Genomic DNA, 20,847 nt, shown 5'->3' on the forward strand with positions numbered 1-20,847 from the left:
AAATCTTCAGGGCAGCTATTTTATCTCATATTATTCTAGCAGGTTTATCAAGTGCAGAAGATGAATCCATATGCACACATAAACCAGCTTTCTGGCCTAAATCAGAATTCTACTTATAGAAGCTCAATGTTAAGAATACTTTACTAAATTGCAGTGGGTTTAAACTTATGGCTGAGTCCTAAATATATGACTGACACTGAATCAAAGACTTCAGCAATCTAAATGAAATTGCTGGCTACCGTTTTGGTTACAACTATAAATTACATTGTATATGATTTATAAGTTTTATTTTTTTTACTTCCATATTAATTTCAGAGGATCCCCATGTAAAATTTCAACTTACTTATTTCAACCAGGAGTGAACAGCTCTCCAGTGAGTATAAATTACACAAATAAGAAAGAATATGGCATACCATAAATACCAAGCATTTTCAACAAATTCCTGTTAAGTATTAACATTAAAATATTTATTACCTCCCCTCAATTTAATATATGTCTTAATGAAAAACTGTGTTCTAAGACTAAAAGTTGAAATGGAGATGGAAGAATATATTTCCAGATCCTATACTTATTAATACCACTGCTCAGAGAGGGAGCCAAACCATCACTTTGATTCACTGCCATCTAACATATAATATTAAATAAGTAAAGAGAAATATATTGTTGGCAAGGTCCTGGTGTAAAACCAACACATTCTTCATTATTAAAGCAACCCAAAAATGGACTGTATTTTAAGTATCAGGTTTATACATTAAATTTAAATCATTTAAATGTCTCTAAAAATGATATTCAAGAGCTTGTCTTACATGTAGCTCCAAGAACAGCAACAACTTCACTTTCGGTCTCATCATCAAAAACTGCCAGCAAAGAAACTTCATATTCTGTGTTGGGCAACAAACCCTCAACAACATAACTGTCTGCATCTCCATTTAAGACAACCTAAGTAGCAAAGCAAGATTAAAGAAAATCACTCGATTAATTTACACAAAGTGACTGAAGTCCAAGAAGGAAAATAAATTCTGCTTTAAAACAACATAAATCCACACTCAGGTATGCCCAAATAATTTATTACCTATGTAAAAATAAAAAGTATCACAAAGTAAGACTGGAAAAAAAAAAAAACAGTGTTAAGAAAATTTTAAATGTTTATTATTTTGTGGCTGGCTTGATTACCTTAACATGCAATCTTACTCTTTCACATACAGTTGATGAACTGCTAAAGCTCAACACATGTATCTCATTTGAAAAACTCTAAAATTCAAAACATTCCTCATTGAAAGTAACGTAACAGTGTAAGTTAGCTTTCATCCATATTTCTACCATTCAATCACTGTCATGACAAACTGACTAAAAAACTAAATGCTTAGTATTTCTGTAGCTTTACAAAATGCTGTTTCTATATTAGACTTACAATCTGAGTTATGACTCCATGCATTTGAATTGTACATGAAGAATACATGTAAATGCACTCTGCAACTAGTTGCAATGGATGCAAAAGGTTACTACTAATTCCACCAAGCCCTATTTGCCACAGATCACTACAGTCTGCCACAGACTGACAGCACATTGGCTCATTCTGGGGTAACCACTCGTAAGAATGAATGTGGTTATCTCTGACAGTTTAAGCAGAGGCCTTTCACTGTTTTTACTTGGTCTGCTTTGTAATGATTGAGCAGGGCGAGGGACCGCTCATAAAATCAGTATCACTGACAGATTTAATGTGAGTACACACGAGATGCTGATCTGTTGCAGGAAGTTGGTGGCAAACTGGTGGAAGGTGTAATTTTTCCATCTAACAAAGCTGGATCCAGAAAGGATGTCCATAGTCAAAGAAATCAAGCAGACTGCATGCTGTTACAGAAAGAAATTTGCAACAGACTTGGAGATTAATGGGAGATGTGCTGCTGAGAAGCTGGCTATATGTCATGGCATTTTAAAAAGTAACTTTCCTTATTTCTACCTGTGACAGCAAGAGAAGATTCACATGTGCTATGTTAACTGTAAGAAGAAGGCTTTTCTTTATGATTTTTGTGTTTCATAGATTTTTATTGGAAGGGGTCAACAGATGGGTAGGAACTGGAGCTAAAGGAAATGTGAAGCAGAATAGGAGGAGACTGTGCAATAATTCCACTGAAATTGGTTGACTTGTCTGGGGGAATAATCACTAGTTTATGCAGATAAATACTATCATAAAACAACCTTTCTTGGACAAGTTTTTATAGGTGGCCATTATATAAGTGAAATTGAAATAATAATAAGACACTGGAAACCAAACAATATAGAAATGCTGCATAACATCTACTACAGCTAGCAGAAATAGTAAACCACACTACGTTCTATCCATGACCCCAGAATTCCTAGGTTGGCAAACAGGCACAGTTCAGGAAAATATATATATATATCCTGTGGAAGAGGGACTCATTAACTAATAATAGACTTTCTGAATTCTGATACAGAAAATAAAATTAATTGGGCTCATGTATTCTACAACTATCAGATAATGAATTGAGCAGCCCATACTGTGCATTCTAGTGTCTATTTTCCTGGAAAAATTCAGAAATCAGCTTCAGTGAGTCTAGCTGTATTCTAAGTAGGTATAAGCAATGTCTTTCATTCTAATTCCCCAGACCTTCCAGTCATATGTGTCATCATAAAATTCCTACACATAGCAACTGTCTTACACATAACTTTGGCAAACTCTCTGCAGCATAGCTTCTAGCACTCTCCACTCCCTGCTAATTTAGCCCACAGAGATGAACACACAAAAAAAAAAAAACACAAAGAGCTGAACTTTCAAGTGGAGAGAACAAATAACAGAAGCAAAAATAGTAACAAATACAGGAGTATTTCCTGATGCATTTCCTACTTTAACCTACAAATAAAAGGTCACTTTTAAATAATATATTCCAGTTCTTTTGTGCTAACATTCCACACTATACTCTCCTCACACATCAGCAGCGTGGGTGCAGTAAGCTGAGGTGTGTGTAATTCTCAACACCATTCCATGACCCCACTCAGCTAATTGGCAAGTTGGGTCTTGGGAGAAAGGGAGGGAGTGCATGTTTTTTCTCTGCATGACTGATCACTTAGCTGGGAAAGAAGCTTAAATAAGCAGGCAACAGCCCGGAGGTATTGTGCTATCCTAGGCACGACCCCATTAGAAAGGTCATGCAAGGAGAACAAGAAAGCAGCTTGAGTATTTTTAATATTTTAACATAGAAAAACTACTGAGGCCTTCAGCAGTTCTTAATGAATACACTGAACAAGTGAAATCATACAAGTTCAACTATTCTCTGATCAGTAATTCTCACACTCAAAGGACACCACAGACACCACTGATCTCACCCCTCCAATAACATCACAAGGCTTAAAGGGTTTCACTGACAACTGCTCTTCGGAGCTTAACAGAAACATATCAGTTCAGTATTGTGCAAACAAACCAGTACTGCAGGAGGATGCAAGGGAATGTGCCTTCTCTCTCACCTGCCAGTTCCTTCTTTACCCTGCTCCTTCCTGTAATTTCTTTTAATAGTTTGCAGGACTACCTCTTGCTGGGTCAAATAATGGGCCTCAACTAAATCTATGGATAATGACACTTAATCTAAGTGTCCCAATGGATGAAAAGAATGATGCATGGAATCTAGGCACAGGTCATCTTTTTCCAACGTGCTTTCTACCTCAATCAACTGTTTTCAGACTTAGCCTCTCTTCACAGCATTTATTACAACAGAGCAGGGTGTTGGAGACGTTTTAAAAGACGGAAGAGCATGAAAGAAGCAAATACTATGAGGGAACAGATAATAAAAGAGACAAAATCAGTCAGAATACAAACAACAGAGATTTTGGAAAGGGAGAAAAACTGCCTATTGCAAACTACTTGGAAAAGGATAATAAAACAAAAAACAGTCTAACAGGAGGAAAAATAATTTAATACTTTAGACTAATGGAAATGGCACTATTGTGAAGACACACAAGGGCCCATAGCGAAAAATACAACATAAACAGGTAAACTTTTACCTTTCAAACCTTTTGTAACTAAGGCTTGGTGGTCAATTGTAATGTGACCAGCTTATTAGACAAATGTGGATCCTGTGTGATCATATCACAGCTCTAGCTGAGTTACCACCATCTTCTGGTAAAATGAAGAATAAAAACCTCTAAAAACTGAAATAGCACCAAAAATCAAAGCTAGTTCTATGTAAGTGGCACAGTACAGGCTATTATTCACAAAAGACATATTCTCACTTCATCTTCAAAAATAAAGTGGAATATTGTTTTGATTATTGTTTTGAATGCTTTGTAGCAGTACAGATCTTTTTCCAAGTCAATTGGTCAGGCTTAATCAGCAAAAAGTTGATGCAAAGGACCTCAGAATCAAATTTCTTGTCCTGTTTCATGTCCTCAAAGAGTCAAGGCAACTCACCTCTTCAGATTCCCCTCCATCCAAAGGAATCCATGCCAATCTGTAAAAAGCAATATCCGAGGATGTGGGTTTCCAGCTGACCCTAAAACTATCTGTTGATGCTTCGTCAACTTCCAAATGCTGGGGAGCTGGAATTTTTCCTGCAAAATATTAGGCAAAAGAAAAGTGAAAGTAAATTATTCTCTGAAACTTACATAGCAACATCAAGAATACATCATTTCATTTGTAGCTTTTTACAAAGATCAAAACTTTGAAAACAGATGACAAATGCACAGCAGATTCTTTGCACAGTTGTACACTTGGGAAAGTTTTATTTGTAACTGGAGAAGGAAATACACATAATTTATGTTCTTTATCTTCTCCAGCCGTAAAGCTTCCTAATCCTTTCTCCACTGGAGTAGCTTCATGCAATCCTAACTCCCTTTCTTTTGCCCAGACCTCTGTTTGCCATGCTCCTTTCTTTTACCTCCACCTCAAACTACACTCCTAATCTCTGTCCTTTCCACACACTGTCTGTCACACCATTTCCATTTGTTATCTGCATGTAGGTACCAGCTTCTTTTTCTGTATATGTATGGCCTCTCTTCTCTTCCACCTCACGTTTCTCTTTCCTCCCTCCTATTAGGAGTCATTCTCCTGTTGTTATGTTGGAAAACATTAGTAAGTGCCATCATCAGTTTAATTCACAATTTGCAGAAAACTGTTACAGAAATCACAACCGTACTAAAAAGACTACAAGAGTTTTACATATCTTACATTTCCTTCTACTGGTTTTTGAGTTTCTCTCTGTATATAAAAGTTTCTACTCTTAATTGCAGAGATAATTCGATGGCTAACTATACAGTTCAGTATTCATCACACTGAAGCCAGATAGCCAAATGTCATCACACTGAATGATACTTCAGAAAGCTGGGGAGACAACTGCTTTACTACCTACTTGCAATGAAATATACTTCAAAATGGCTGATTTTGAAAAGACTGAAAAAATAAACCTTATTGACACTAATGCTTCCATGATGTCACATTACTCCCATGACTCAGGATGCAACTGGTCCCACGGTAAAGGAGTAACGAAGTCGAATACTCCAGTGAAAATAATGGAAAGCATCCCATATATGTGAATCCACAGTCATAGACACTTGCTGTTACCAGTCATGTTTTCCAGTAAAAGATGAGAGCATCAAAATTGTTCTTGGAAAGCCTTCAAAAGTTTGGATATACTTACTTGTGGTAAAGCTGCCAGTAAGTGGTTCAGATTGTCCTTCATCATACAGGGAGAAAATAGCAGCAGTATATTCAGTAAGGGCTGTCAGACTTTTTAAAGTATGTGTTGAAACAGGACCAACTTCCACCTGGAGGAAGTATAATATGCAATACACGTTGATCACACATTAGGAATAGCTTTGCTTAGCACCACAGGAGAAATGCAACCAATGTAGAACAAAAGAACTGCCACCTGCTCTTTAAACAAACACAAAGGAATAGCTGAAAGGTAAGTAAAAACCTACTGAACATTCTCACATTATAAATTATATTACCACAAGTCTAATATGTTCAAAACAATTATCACAGAACCATAGGATATCCAGAGGTGAAAGGGACCCACAAGCATCACAAGACCAGATATGCCCTGGAAGAAAACATGACTGCACACTGACACACAATAATTTTTTTAAGGCTTAAGTTATATACTACCACTCATTTTGTAATGGAGCTGGTCTGTCTTAATAATCAGAACCATTTACTGTGATCTTTAAAAAACTCTTCCTGCATTCTTTTGGATTTCTCTATTAATATAATTCCATCCCATCTTTCTTTCGGTGAATGATTCTTGATGTTAAAAGATTTTATAAAGCACCTTTAGTAACTAGTGACAACTAAATATTGCATAACTTTTAAAATGCATAAAATTAGGTCAGAAAAATTGTTACCATCATTCTGTTCACATCAGATTCTGTTTCTAGGAAGCAAGTTTTTAAAACATAATTATTGCAATATACGTTAAGAAAATATATGGAAGCCTTCAGACTTTTGAATGCCAAATGACATTGAAAATCTTGTTATCTGGACCAAACCAAGAATAAATGTTTCCTTACTAAATATACAGTCAAGATGCTGATCCTACAAACCATTATTCACTTGGGTATTTTCCTTCAATTGAAATACATCAGCAATGACTACTCTCATATGTATGAAGAATACAGCACTGCGTCCCACACGATTCCTTCCAAATGGAATTCAATACTAGCAAATTCTTAATAGCACTGACTTTCAGAATTCTTTAGCAAAGAATCACACAGTAGCTTTTGTTTACAAAGGTTACACATTATAATTTCACAAGCCTATGGAGGACTGAGATTGGTTAAGAAAAATGAGAAGCTAATAACTTACCTCATTGGTTTCTGTTCCATCTGTTTTAACATACATGATGCGATAGCCTTTCACATTTTTGGCAGCAGGATCCCATGTTAGCTTAGCACTGTTGTGTCCAACATCAGAAAACTTCAAGTTTGATGGGGGACTTAGAGGTACTTGAAAAGGAAAGATACATGGTTTTAGTTGCAAAACTTTTCCTATCTTTAAACTAAGCCACACATTTTCCATTAAAAAAAAAAAATAAATTGGTCATTTTAATTAAAAGATACGTTCCCTTCATCAGTGGAGCAACATGAGTGCTTTAATCAGGTAATAGGGTTTAGCTCCTTGCTGAAGTGGAACCATGACAGGTATCTTAACTAGAACTGAAAAAGAAATCATGCTCCTGCTCATAGTGAATATAAATATAACAATATTTATAAACACATTTATGTTTATAGTTGTATATCAGTGTAACTCAACTAATCTGTACCCCATATGCACTTGTTTTCCAGAAGTAATCCCTCAAAAGATTTCCTGTCAGGAATTTTCTGACAAAACATTCTCTGGACATAAAAGTCTCTGACATAAAAACAAGTTTGTACAAAAGCATATCTCATTTAGAAGATTTCTAAAGTAGCAACTTGGTATTTTTAATATCTTCTTACCCTTTCCCCCTTTTTACACCTTCTCTATGTAGAATCTGTGATTCTGTGAAGGCTGTATTTGGATGAAGCTGTTTCCAAACAGCAACCTCAGTTAAAATCATATTTATAAACTATGCATTCATTGACTATAATGAGCTGAAAGAAAACAAAGTCATGCAACAGTCTCAGATTGCTTTAATTTTCCTGTCATACAAAAGGAAGTAATTTGGATTGTCTCTGCTACTCTGCATTACCCCAACATCTGTTAATTTTATCTGAGTTGTGAAACTTGTCTCTATCCATCCTGCCGTCACACACACACTCCACACCAATCCACACGGACAGATAAATATCATCACTTCGGAAGTGGTTTCCCTCATACAAAAGCACGTGGGAGAAAGAAAATATTACATGGGCTTGATATTTACTGACTTGGAATCTGCAAGCAAATGCCTAACCACCTTAGGAACTGTCAAGTCAACTTGGCTATGAGGAAAGAGAAGATGGGAACAGACCAGAATTATACTAGATGGATTTGCCACACCTTCTGGCATTCAATATATTCCTCTGAGTCAAGTGAAGGGAATATCATGTGCTGGACTGTTTCTACTTCCAGTCAGTCATGGAATTCACTTCATTTCACCAGCCTGGATGTACCACAAAATGCTTTAGTTTCAGCTCTTTGTTTTTGGAACACAATTGCCTGATAACATTGCTCACAACCAGACAGGCAATCCTGTCACCAGAATAACATGATGTTAACAGTGATAGCTGGATAAATTCTGGCCACTGAAAAAACTCCAGAATAAAAATATGTTTGGCACAAAGAAAGGCTTCAATTCAGTCACTGAGATGACACAGTGAGTAGAATTACATTTTTAATAGATACAGACTATCCGATATTACATGTAATGCTACTGCAAATTAGGCAGATCATTCTATAGGCAGATATATATGATCCAGGAAGAAAATACTGGGTAGCCTGTTCTTTACTTGGAAGACAGAAATAATTCCAGAAATTAAAAAAAAAAAAAAAAAAATTTGCTAAAATCTGAATCAAGATAGAGAAGACACTATGACCGGACACTGACCATTTGTGAGAGGTGAGCTCATAAAGAGATTTCTTTTCAGATAGACAAATGCCTGAATAATCAAAGCCTGTTAGAAGATTATTTGAATAGCTGCATACAGAAGATCAGAATGAATCCCATTTCTTATTAAAGTGCTAAAGACAAGTTGTCTCCACTGAGTCACATTAAAAATAAATGAAGCTTGCAGGGTACCATTTTTTTTATTCTGGTCTGGGTAACAGCAATAATGATGGTCTGACTAACATATGTTACCAGCTCCTGTGATCATTGAGGTCATGAATTCTCAGCTCTTGCCAATGTATCTGGAATTTGTATGTGATCATCCTTCCAATATGTTAGCCAGGTTTAGAGCTGAGCAGCCTCCAAGATCATGAGACATAAAGTGAATTCAGACTGGCACAGTCACAAACTACACAAACTACTGTTCCGGATAAATGAAAAACAGATATCAGGCAGATATTAATCAAAACCAGGAACAAATAAATTTAAAAAAAGGAGAAGGAATGGGAATCAAACAATAGGAGAGAGAAGGACACAGAGAGAAAAGTCAAAGACTTGATTCTCTAAGCATTAAAAATCTTCCAGCTCTTTTCAAGCCCACAAACATAGCCAAGTTGAATTATTTCTCTCTGTGCTTGTCTGTCTTCAACTGTCCTCTCTGTCATAGGTTTATTTTTTTTGTTATTGGCCCAAAACGGTTGATAACTCTCAGAAATGACGGAGCTCACACAGCACTCCTGGAGCTTCTTGACTGACCCTACAAGGCCATTGCTCCAGCCCTTCCTTTATCTTAGCACTCACATGCCTGAACTTCTCTCACCTACTGCATGTAAGGTCACTTCCACACTGTCCTACTCAAGCCAGGAACACAAAACAAGAAGTAATCACTCCCCTGCTGGGAACAATAAAAACATCACTGAATGCAGTCCCAGAGATATTCCTGCAGCACAATTACTTATTTTCAATTCTTTTGTCTTTCAAATGCTGAAGCTATTTAGAGAGCCGTCATACAGTGCTGTGTACAGTTAGTAAAGGACAGAATTTTGCTGGCAAAAATCTTACTGCTTATTAAAAACACGTCATCTATCATGAGTGCACAGGCACTTTCCAATCCCTCATTTACCAGATGTTAGGCAGAAAAATCTCTTCTTGCTTCTTTTCCATCTGTACTGTCTACTGCTGAGCCAGAGGAAAGAATTTCTCCATCTGATCATACTCCCCCACCCCCCAGACACACCTGGTTCTGTGGCTGCAGGAGACTAAACAGTGGTCTCAGTTTAGCTTAACAAGGTGACCTTCATTCACCTTCAGCAAGTACAGGAAACTATCATTAGTTCTACTGAATGAACAGGGATAGCCATAGTATAGCACCATTATCAACAAGAGAAGAGAGTTCACAATTCTGTTCCACAAACTTATTTTTTTTTCCCAGAAACTCACATTCTCTGCTTCTATAAATCCACAGCATTCACATTAAGAAACAAAAGTACAGTTAAGACCTTGTCCTATGGACTATTGAAATCAGATTTTAAAATCAGATGTTTTTTCTAATATGAGCAAAGATTATTCTAAAATTTTATTAACACTGACGAGAATATAGGTATGCACTACCCACATGTCGTTTCTTGGCCAGTAAGGGGATCACTAGCTTCTTCTCCAAACATGGCATAAACTGTGACTGTATATTCTGTATTTGGCAATAGTCCATCCAGTTCAAGTTCAGTTGATGCTTCTCCGATTTTTATCTAAAAACACCATAAAGACAAATATTTCTGAAATGGCTCATGATGGTAAAGGATACTACTGACACATGTTAAGTTAAATTTCATGTGATCTAATGCTTTCCTGAGCACTTTTCTGATGCTATGCCTTTAGTACTTGGCCCACATTTTAGAATTTTGCAGAATAATCAAAAGAACAAAATAGTTAAAAGCCCAAAACATGAAGGTTAAAGGACTTTAGAGGCAACTAACTTGTCTTATCAGCAATGACACAATAATTCTCTTTAGAACACGTAGCTATTATTGCCCTTTCACTCCCAGCTACACTTTGCCTCATTTTCAGTCTTTTATAGATTAAATTTATTTCCATGCACAGCAAGGCTCAGATTTTCTGTTTGCTATTTAAGGTGTATATCACTTTCTACCTCTTCAGTGACAGACACAGAAACACAGCTGACTTATTTATTGGAAAAAAGTCTTTCCTCAGGTAAGGCTCCGGTCTCCTTATTCAATTAGGTTTCAGGGAGAGACTCAATTAGCAGAAAGCACAAGTCTGTGCATGTTTTTGGTAGCGTGCTGCACTCTTTCCACAAGTTTGCGTGCCCTGGAATACTTTGCAGCATTCTTTCTTGAACAGTTTCTATATATAATCATATATATGGAAACTTAAGCATAAATTCTGCCCCAAAAGTTGCATTGGAACTATGCTAGAAACTATTTTTAGTCTACTGCTTTTATTATTTTACTCACAGTAGAAGACTGTACTTGTCTCCTAAAGATACCTGATAAAAACACACTTCTGAGAGAAGGCATTATTCTTAAATTTAAAAAAAAAGCAACAGTACAGAACTAAAAGGAAAGCAATAAATGTAGTATTTGCTAATTCAATTTACTTCCATGAGATCAAGGGACAAACTTCATATTCTTTTGATAGCACATAGGGAAATATCTTCCTCTTCCTTTCTTTCTTTCTTCCAAGTGTTTGCTTTAGAATATGATAAAGTATTATGTCATATATGATTTCAAGAGCATCACTTCAATTTAGCTGAAATTGATGCATTTTTATGACAATGACACACAAAAACAACCAGCTGTACTTGGCCTCTCTTCATAACGTCTAACACAAAGTACTTACAGCAGTAATGGAAAAATAAAGTATTTGCTCATAAAGTTGAATGTCAAAGGCCAAGTACCTATTTTACTCTTTAGAACACTTATTTCTTCAATAATTATTATTCAGATGAAAGCTGTACACATTACCTCCTTTTCATCCGCAGCCAACCCTTCTGTCAGGGGAGCATACAAGATCATGTAACCTGTGGCACCTGCTACTCCATTCCACTTAGCTCTCATGCTGCTGTGTGACACATCATACAGTTTCAGATCTGATGCCATTGGCAAGGCAACTACAGAAGAAAAGAGACAGACACTTCAGTTATCTCACCTGAATGACCAGAGCGTTTTCAGTTTATTTTATCACAAAAACCACACGGGAATTTGGCTATCTCCAAGCACAGAATTGCTGTCTGTGTCCCACAGCTATGAAGAGTTAATTAGCACATAGATGTCTGCAGAATTATAGAAACCAGGAAATTATGATCTAACCAACTCTAATGCCCTCTAAAGGGTAGAGTTAGCCCTTACAAATCACTGCAGCTCTTTGTCTTAGATGGTTTTGAACATTTCAAGTGCGAGGATTTCTGTTCTTTAAGCACCAAATCACTCTGTTCAGATCTTACCCTCCCTCCTCCCTGATTTGTATTCAGACAGTCACTTGCTACTGAAGAATGGGCAAGGTTGGTAAAACGAACAAGCCCCCAGAGGTGGCTTTTTTACAGCAATAGTTCCCAAGCCAGGGCGTGGGAGAAACAGCCATGATGTAGGACACCCTGGAGGAAACACTGAATGAGTAAATTGCACGCAGCAAAATATGATGACCACAAGCTGCTATGTGCTTAAATCCTGGAGAGTACTAACTGACTCCCAGGCCTGTGTCAGTGGGATTACATAAGACAAACAAAATCATCCATCACAAATCTTGTGAATGCTAAACTAGTGAGAATGACTAAGCAAGCTGAGTGAAATTCAAACATTATTACGAGATTTATTTGTGGATTTATGACACTGGTAAAGCAACACAGAGATAAACCACATCTTGATTATTTCTTTGCATGTCTGTAACTTTCTAGGGCAGCCTTTCTCTGACTGTCCTCTGTTTCTTCCCCTCAATTGGATAGATATAAGGGAACTTTCACAGAATCACAGAATTGTAGGGGTTGGAAGGGACCTCCTGAGATCATCGAGTCCAACCCCCCTGCCAAAGCAGGTTCCCTACAGCAGGTCGCACAGGTAGGCATCCAGGCAGGTCTTGAACATCTCCAGAGAAGGAGACTCCACCACCTCCCTGGGCAGCCTGTTCCAGTGCTCCGTCACCTCACTGTAAAGAAGTTCTTGCGCATGTTTGTGCAGAACTTCCTATGCTGCACTTTATATGCTTCCTATGCTGCACTTTATATGCTTCCTTGGAACATAAACACTGAAAATAGTTCCTGAAATGAATTAAAGGGTTTGACAGGTAAAGAAGGCAATTGGTAATTGATATTACTCCTTTCCTACTAGAAACTCAAAGAGACTACAAAGGATTGCATGTTAAGGTTCCAGAAAAATCTACTTTGCATTTTTCTGAGAAATCTAGTATGCAAACACGTATTCAGCAAGTAATTCTCATTACAATTCTAATAGTTCAATCTCCTTGTGTAAAGAAAAACTGTAGCCTCTCTGTTTTACATCTTCAGAGAGGTGTACACCTATTAGATTATGTTCAACAAGATCTAACAGAGATCATATTTTCCTGCACACAACATACACCAGTGTCATCCTTTTTTCTGCATTGTGGCTGTTCACAAAGTTTGTTGGTAAACCTGGACAAAGGTTCAGCTCAGGCCTTTCTTTAGGTTTCCACTTTCAGGTTACCCACCTTCACTACCAAACCTTTCAGACTACCTGCTGTTGATACTGAGAATCTTAAAGTCTACCTCTATCTCATATTCTGTATTTCTAAGTTTCACTATAAGAAGAAACTACCCACAAACATTTCTAATTTACTTTGGTTTCATTCCTCAGATGTCTACTCAGATCTCTGATATGCTATAGAAAGAAAATAATAAAGCATTCTGAAGGTGTTTTCCAGCACATTCTCTAATTCCTGTTCAGACTGCCGCAGTCATACAGACAGCAATTATCACCTGTATTATTGCTTATTTTGATTGTACATAACTCCAAGAGAGGCATTCTCTTTACAACTCATGGTCTTAACAGGAACACTAGATATCCTAGATACTCTAGTAATACAAACGGCATTATAATCTTAATATTATAAATAATCATTAAAATAATAATTAACAAAGAAGTGACTGGAAATTAAACAAGGGGTGTTTTCTGCTGGAATTTTCAGCTGAAGTGCTCAGAATCTGAAATATAAACAATGAGAGAATGACAATTTGCATCTTAAGACAGTTTGTAGGTTATCCTCATAAAGCTGTGGAGATAAACTAAACCACAGGTATAGCGAAAAAACAACTGGAATAAATTAGAACAGATAGGAATATATTTGTAACAAATGAAAACGTGATTGCATTTCATATTTATTTCTAGCTAGAAGTGTCTCTTAAGTCACTTTTAAATATTAAGTAGTAGCATTATGCATATTTTGTGTGTCTGTATACATTTCACACACCTATGACACACTTTTATTCTTTTGTATAGCAAGTGGGCTAGTCTTCATATGAGTGGCTAATTTTAACCTGTCAGTTTCTCACACAAAGGCAAGAAGGCAAACTATAATTTTCGTAGTTTTCTATCAGGATAAAAAAAAAAAAAACATTTAAACTGCATGATTTCTATCATCTGAAATGATTAATACTTGCACATGTCAAACTACTACTTCTAACACACTATCAAAATGGTTCTTGATGCTACATGACCTTGGCGCATGATCTGATCAGATCTCAAAGTCAGCAGGGCTGGGCTCAGTCAGAACTTGACTAAGTGACTTCAAAGAAATACCAGGTGCAATAGGAAATGATCCTGTTAGCTCAGTAAGTGTCTCTGCTTCAATAAATTAAACAATTCCTAACACTGTATTACGGGGTAAAATACAGCTGGAAATAAAATTTTGTGAGACTGAGACAAAAATGCAAATCTCAGATAATTTTATATGATCCATTTTTATGTTACTTTCAAAATGGCAAGATTAGATTTTACAGAGAATCAAAGAATTATTGAGGATGGAAGATATCTCTTGAGACCATTTAGTATAGTTTCTCTGTTCAGTCAGGCTCAGCTACAGCACATTGCTGACGACATCCAGTTGGGTTTTAAATATCTCCACAGATGTAGACTCCACAGTCTCTCTGGACAACTTCATCCAGTGTTTGACATGACAGTAAAACAGTGCTTTCTTTTGTTCTTTTGTTTCTTTCAATGTTTTTTTAATTTGTGCCCATTGACTCCTGTCAGTGGGATCCACTGAGAAAAGTCTGGCTTCCTCTTCTTCATTCCTTTCCACCAGGGATTTTTACACATTCCTAGGATTTCCTCTGAGTCTTCTAATACTGGCTGAGCCTCTCATCTTATGAAAGATGCTTCAACCACTTCATCATGTTTGCGGTCATTTGCTAGACTTACTTCAGTAACTCCCCATCTCTCATTTACTGCAGAGTCCAGCACTGGACATAGCATTCCACATGTGGCTGCACCAGTACTGAGCTGAGGGGAAGGATCACTAGCTGGCAAAGCTCTGCCTAGCACAGCCTGGAGGTGCTTCTGTAAGGGTGCATTGCTGGCACATGCCTCACTTGTTGTTTACAAAGACAATCAGGTCCTTCTCTAACAAGTGCCTGGGTTTATGCATGCCCAATGGCAGAACTTTGCACTTGCCTTTTGTGAACTTCAGGAGGTCAAACATGATTTCCCCTTCATAAACCTATGCTGATAGAAAATCAATGGAATGATTGAGAAAGTAACATACAGATGTTACCTTCAAATATTTGGTACTGATGGGAATTACATGCTGTTATGTGTGGTCCCACCAAATACTGCTCTCATAAGATAATTTTCAGCTACAAACCTTATTTTTAAAGCTTAGTTCCCACAGCCAAAACTTAGGAGAGTTCTAACTGAGTGTTCAATACAACTGACTTCAAAGTTCAGCCCAGAGACAAATAAAGCCTTGCTCAGTGTTTAAAGACCTGCGGAGCATTCAGACTCAGGAACTTAGCCCAGAATTAATTCAAACAAATTAATTTAAAACAAATGCATTAAAAGGAGCTAAACTTAAAAAGACTCCCTTCTCTAGCTCTTCTTCACAAAGACTAATGTTTACATGGTATGATTAAAAACAGACAGTCAAATCCATAGCAAACATGATTAGGATACTCACGTGTAGTTTCAGTTCCACGGAGGCCCTCACTAGCAGCGTTTGAGTATATTGCAAATACAGCTATCTGGTATTCAGTTAAAGACATCAGGTTTTTCAAAACTGCTGTTGATAAACTTCCATCTACCACAACCTGTTTAGAAGAAAGTTCAACTAAATATGCATATGGCAAATTAACTGTATAGCTACCGAATCCAATTCATATAATGAATTTACTCTTGCTACCTTTGTGTACAGTAAGGCATCTGAAAAAAGTATGTGCATAATTCAAACGTTTAGCTGATGGAAGTATCCATTCAGAATAAAGACACTATTTAGAAGAGTGTACGCAGTGCAGTTTAACTTTGTGTATTGGTCACTTTTTAACAAAACTACTACATTATCAGAAATATTCCTTTAGTACTGCATACATAAACACCAGTTGACATTGATGCATGGCCATGCTAAATCCAATGCTTCTAGAGAAAAAAGTGATTAAACATATCCTTAGCAAAATCCTTTTCTTTTTCTACATTTCTGTTTACTTTCATGAGGTGTCAGCCAAAGCCAAAATCTTGTTCTACTGCATTTTTTGCCCACCTCCAGAATGCCTCTAATTCCTATCAAAGTAAGCATCTCAGTACATTTTCATTGATTAAATGTAGACATTCCAAAATGTAGACTCATATTTTCTTCCTTTTCTGAATTATTTGTACTTAGAACCCAAAATCTGGCTTACCATCACCTCATACTTCTGTTTTTGCAAACAGAATAGCACAGGGGAAGTTGCTACAGTTTGTTTCAAGTATCTGTATGTGCAAATAAAAATATAGGCACCTTACTGAAGGCACAATTCACCCCTCCCCTCAAAAGTGCTCACACATTTATAACACATTTACTTTACATTACATGACAGAAATGCAACATGGCCACTGACCTGCAACCCCATCATACGTGACCAGATTTATGGTGTGCCTCAAAGCCCAAACAGGCAATTTTGTGGTAGATTTAAATACGGCCATGGATTTTCTGTCGGGTTAGTTCTTCCTATTTAAAAACTTCTGGGTAGCTTGTATCCTCTTACCTCTTCAGGCTGTCCTCCTCGAGTGGGATAATACACAACTCTGTATTTTTCCACTTTGCCTGGAGCATGAGTCCAGCTGACACGGAATCCTCTAGCTGTTATATCAGACGTGACCAAATCAGTGGGAGCTCCAAGTGAAGCAGCAATTGTTCCTAGGTTAAGGACAACAGAAATTTCTTATTCTTCTCTGCAAAATAATTATTTGGTTTGCTAGATTTACTGAAGCTGCAAAGATCTCTCCTCATCAGTAAATCTAACAATTGGCTACTGTGCTTTTATTTAGGTAAGCTGCAACGGAAACAAACAGCTAATAATAATAATGAACGCTGCACATGGAGTTCCTAAAGAACTAAGGCTCTCTGATATTGCAAAAAGCTTTATATGAAATAGGAAAAAATACAGAACTAAGCCTTCCTGTCCTTCCTCCTACCACACGTTCCAGCATCTTTTTCTTTTTTTTTTTTCCCCAGGTGTCTTCCTCCCAGTTATGAAAAACATCCATGTACATAAAGAGCTGTGATCTCCTGTGTTATTCTGCAGGTCAGAAATTGATATGCTGGCTGTCAGCACACTCAAAAGATATACTCAATGGTCATCTTCTCCAGCAATCATTTCTCTCCACAAAGATGTCTCATCTATTCATGCTTTTTCCATCATTTCCCTCTCATTTTCTCAATTTACTGCTCGTTCCGTTCACAAGACAGCACTAATATTTTCTTTCAGTCTCAAGCTGAACCAAAACTGAAAAACAGTGAAACCACACTAATATACATTTTTTACTGAATTAGGTAGAAATGTGTGAAAGATAGTTTTCTGTACTTATTGAAAAATTATTCAGCATTTCTGTGATATCACAGAATCACAAACCAAGCAATATGAGCAAATTCCACTGAAGCCACAGAGATTTTCTCAGGTAGGACTGTTACTCTGACGAATTCCAGCATTTTCTCATAGACATTTCTTTCGTTCAGAAAAGCAAAAACGTTATAATTGGAGAGGCTTTTTTTTCTTTTTAATATAGGAACAGTGCTGTCCACCACCACCTTTTCTTACACTTTAAAATATAATTGAGAAATGTACTAAATGAGCAAGAAAAACAACTATCAGGAAGATACAAAGTAATCTTAAAACCTGCAAATTTCAAAAGCTTAGGCAACAATAAAAATAGCAATTTAAGAGATGGAAAGAACAGCACAGACGCAACAATTCCATGCACAGCTGTTAAAGCAATTCACCTCCAAAGCTGTGTATTATTATTTTTTCCCCCTGCTCAGTACTTTGAGATAAGCATAGCAGAATGAATGGTTGGGTTTTTTGATTGTTTTTTTGTTTGTTTGTTTGTTTTGGTTTTGTTGTTGTTGTTTGGTTTTGTTTACTTGTTTACTACAAAATATTACAGTGTTTAGCACAATCAAAGAAAAAGAGCCAAAGAGCAAAGATATTGAAACAAGAAAAAAACATACCTGGGAAGACAACTTCCCTGATAGTTTACCTTCTTGTGAGCAAAGGAATATCCAGCTCGACTCAAATGCCCAAAGCCAGCTTAGAACTGCAGATATTCAGAAAAGGATTTGTAGCTGGAAGTTGATACCAAGTTAGATTAATTCTTACTCACCTTTGATTTCCTTTTCCTGTTCCTCTACTCGTGAACACACTGTTCTGGTAAGACCTTCGACAATAGTATTCATGAAGTTGAAGTCAGCAACATTGTAAACATGTGTACTGTCAGGTTCAGAAGCAATTTCTTTGAGTTCATTTATATCTGCATTCTTCACACCTTTATTGAAAACAAAAACAAAGAGAATGTTTGAAACACAAAAGAAAAAACATCTTGCCTTGATAGAAACTCATTAAAAATTAATAAAATCCAGCTCTTTCTATTTGTTTTAATAATCGACTGTAACTTCATTGTTAAGATGTTACTTCAAAATGTTGAATTCTGCCCGCATATCTGGCATTTTTCCAACTGTCTCTTGATAGTATTGCATGAATGCATCCCAGTAAATTCCAGTTACAGTTGTAATGTGCTGGGAAACATACTAAAGAAGATTTAATTTAAGGATTATAGTGACTGGATATAGATATAAAATAGCACTTACTTAATATACAGGATAACAGATAGAAATACACCGAAGTGTAATGGCACACTACATATAGATATGGCAGAATACACACCGATGGCAAACAGCTCAATGCCTGCATCCCGTAGGTTTTTAGCAGGAGGGATAACATCATCTTGGGATTTCCCATCAGTGATCAATATACCGATTTTAGATACCCCGGGCCTTGCACCAGCTTCAGGCTTAAAACTGTTCTCCAAAATGTAAGTTAATGCAAGACCTGAAAAAAAGAAGCATTTTATGATGGAAAAATATCCATTATTTTTTTCTCAGATCACAATGTCTATATCTCCACTCAGTTTATAGATCCTGAGAAACCTTTCCATGAAGAACGAGTACGAAAGAATAGCTTATTTAGTGAAAGAATATATTTCAACAGGAAACTAAACTGCGGAGATGACATTCATTTTTAGCAGTCTTTTAATCAATCAGTGTATTTTAGTCTGGCTATGGAAGCCCAAGTTGACTTTCCTATAAACTTGACATTTTTAGTTTCTCTGACCCACTACAATCACTTTTACAAAAACAAAGGCTGTTGAAGAAAAGCAGCATTTGGATAAGGCATTCTCCTGATAAGAAAGTTACTATTTTTAACAGCTACTTTGATGACACTGGAGTTGTATTGAGACTGTATTTATCCTAGGTAGACAGGTCTCCATTTATCCAACGCTGGGGCTTTCCTTCTGGGGCTTTAGTACTCTACTACAGTAAGGTCAGTAGAAATCTAAAAGCCCCAGCAAAACATATGAATAGTTACTATTGCCAGTTGTCAGACATTAAAGCAGCATTCTTTCCTTCCTAGAACAAAACTTTGTGCAAGAACGTTATGAATGGATTTTGCACTTTCTTCTTCACAGGTAGAAGATTTCATGTCATCCACAGAAAGTCTGTGTATATTCTGTTTTATGAGACCTTTTCTTGACTAGAAAGAAGTGGAGCCAGTAAGATAAGCACTTCAGAAATACTAAACAGACATTGGATTAAGCCATTAGCATGCTGCAAAACAAACATCCATTTTATAGAAAGATCTAAAACTTCTCAGTTTGTGCAGCTGGACGTTTTTTATTTTAATAAAGTGCTCAAGTTAAAACATACACTGTACCTGTTAGTGTATTCCCTCCTTTATATGGTAGATTACGGACTGCATCCAATACAGCATCTTTTGTGCCATAAGCATTCAAATGCCATTCAATTCGGGGATCACCACTGTACTGTGCAAGACCTGATATACCAAAATAAAAGTGCTGCATTAGAAAATAAAGCAATTTTTTTCAAGTATATGTACTATACACATGTGGTTACTAGCAGCTTGCAACTGTAACAGGAAAATTGTATTGCTTGATGTTAAAAGAACCACAGTAGTGTAATGTTGTTCTTAGTGGCAACTCCTTTCACTTTCAAAATCTTTCTTTTCAAGTGCTAAGATAATTAAATATCGTGAAAAAAAATGATACTTTACCCACTCTTGTTTTGTCAGATCCCACATTGAAAGCAGAAACGAGATTTTCTAGGAACAGTCGAACAAGTCTGAAATTGAATCGGCCAATACTCCAGGAACCATCTACTAGAATCACAATATCTGCAATAGCTGGAGTTTTACAGGTAAACAGGTTTCCTGTAAATCATTAAGATGAAAACAAAATCTTTAATTAAATAATAAAACTGTAACTACACAGTTTTATACATTCTTCTCAGTAAGACTACCAGGTTGTCTTCCAGGGGCAAAGTGAGAAGAAAGCAAAATCACTAAACATATCTGTCCTAAGTTCCATAATAGAATAGTTCGGCCATGATTGATTCAGCTGTTCAAAATTACTCTTTGGAGACCTACGAGAAAGAAATGCTGCTTCTAAAAATACAGTACTTCAGAAAGAGAAAGGTAACTGTCATATAATGCAACCAAACCTGTTGTTCATTTTCACATATTCACAAGAATATACACATGTGATATAGAATTTCTGACGCTTAATTTTCAGTTTGGACAATGCAG

The 20,847-nt window shown here is 36.6% G+C and overlaps 1 protein-coding gene across 11 annotated transcripts in view; it reads right to left on the reverse strand.

Annotated features, from left to right (window-relative positions):
- COL14A1 (collagen type XIV alpha 1 chain) overlaps positions 1 to 20,847 on the reverse strand; it is a 117,802-nt gene that overhangs the window by 65,031 nt on the left and 31,924 nt on the right. For all 11 annotated transcript variants that reach the window (XR_007376126.1, XM_048940798.1, XM_048940799.1 and 8 more), the window contains 12 exons: positions 20,317 to 20,472; positions 19,960 to 20,079; positions 18,913 to 19,077; positions 18,353 to 18,514; positions 16,738 to 16,889; positions 15,678 to 15,807; positions 11,498 to 11,643; positions 10,132 to 10,261; positions 6,815 to 6,954; positions 5,649 to 5,775; positions 4,424 to 4,563; positions 807 to 939 (listed from right to left, as the gene is read on the reverse strand). Coding sequence is in view for 10 of the 11 variants with exons in the window: in XM_048940798.1 (XP_048796755.1) it covers positions 807 to 939; positions 4,424 to 4,563; positions 5,649 to 5,775; positions 6,815 to 6,954; positions 10,132 to 10,261; positions 11,498 to 11,643; positions 15,678 to 15,807; positions 16,738 to 16,889; positions 18,353 to 18,514; positions 18,913 to 19,077; positions 19,960 to 20,079; positions 20,317 to 20,472 (1,701 nt within the window). In the remaining variant the exon portion in view is untranslated. The remainder of the gene's footprint in view (positions 1 to 806; positions 940 to 4,423; positions 4,564 to 5,648; positions 5,776 to 6,814; positions 6,955 to 10,131; positions 10,262 to 11,497; positions 11,644 to 15,677; positions 15,808 to 16,737; positions 16,890 to 18,352; positions 18,515 to 18,912; positions 19,078 to 19,959; positions 20,080 to 20,316; positions 20,473 to 20,847) is intronic.

Source organism: Lagopus muta, chromosome 3, assembly GCF_023343835.1.
Source record: "Lagopus muta isolate bLagMut1 chromosome 3, bLagMut1 primary, whole genome shotgun sequence".
NCBI classification, from domain to species: Eukaryota; Metazoa; Chordata; class Aves; order Galliformes; family Phasianidae; genus Lagopus; species Lagopus muta.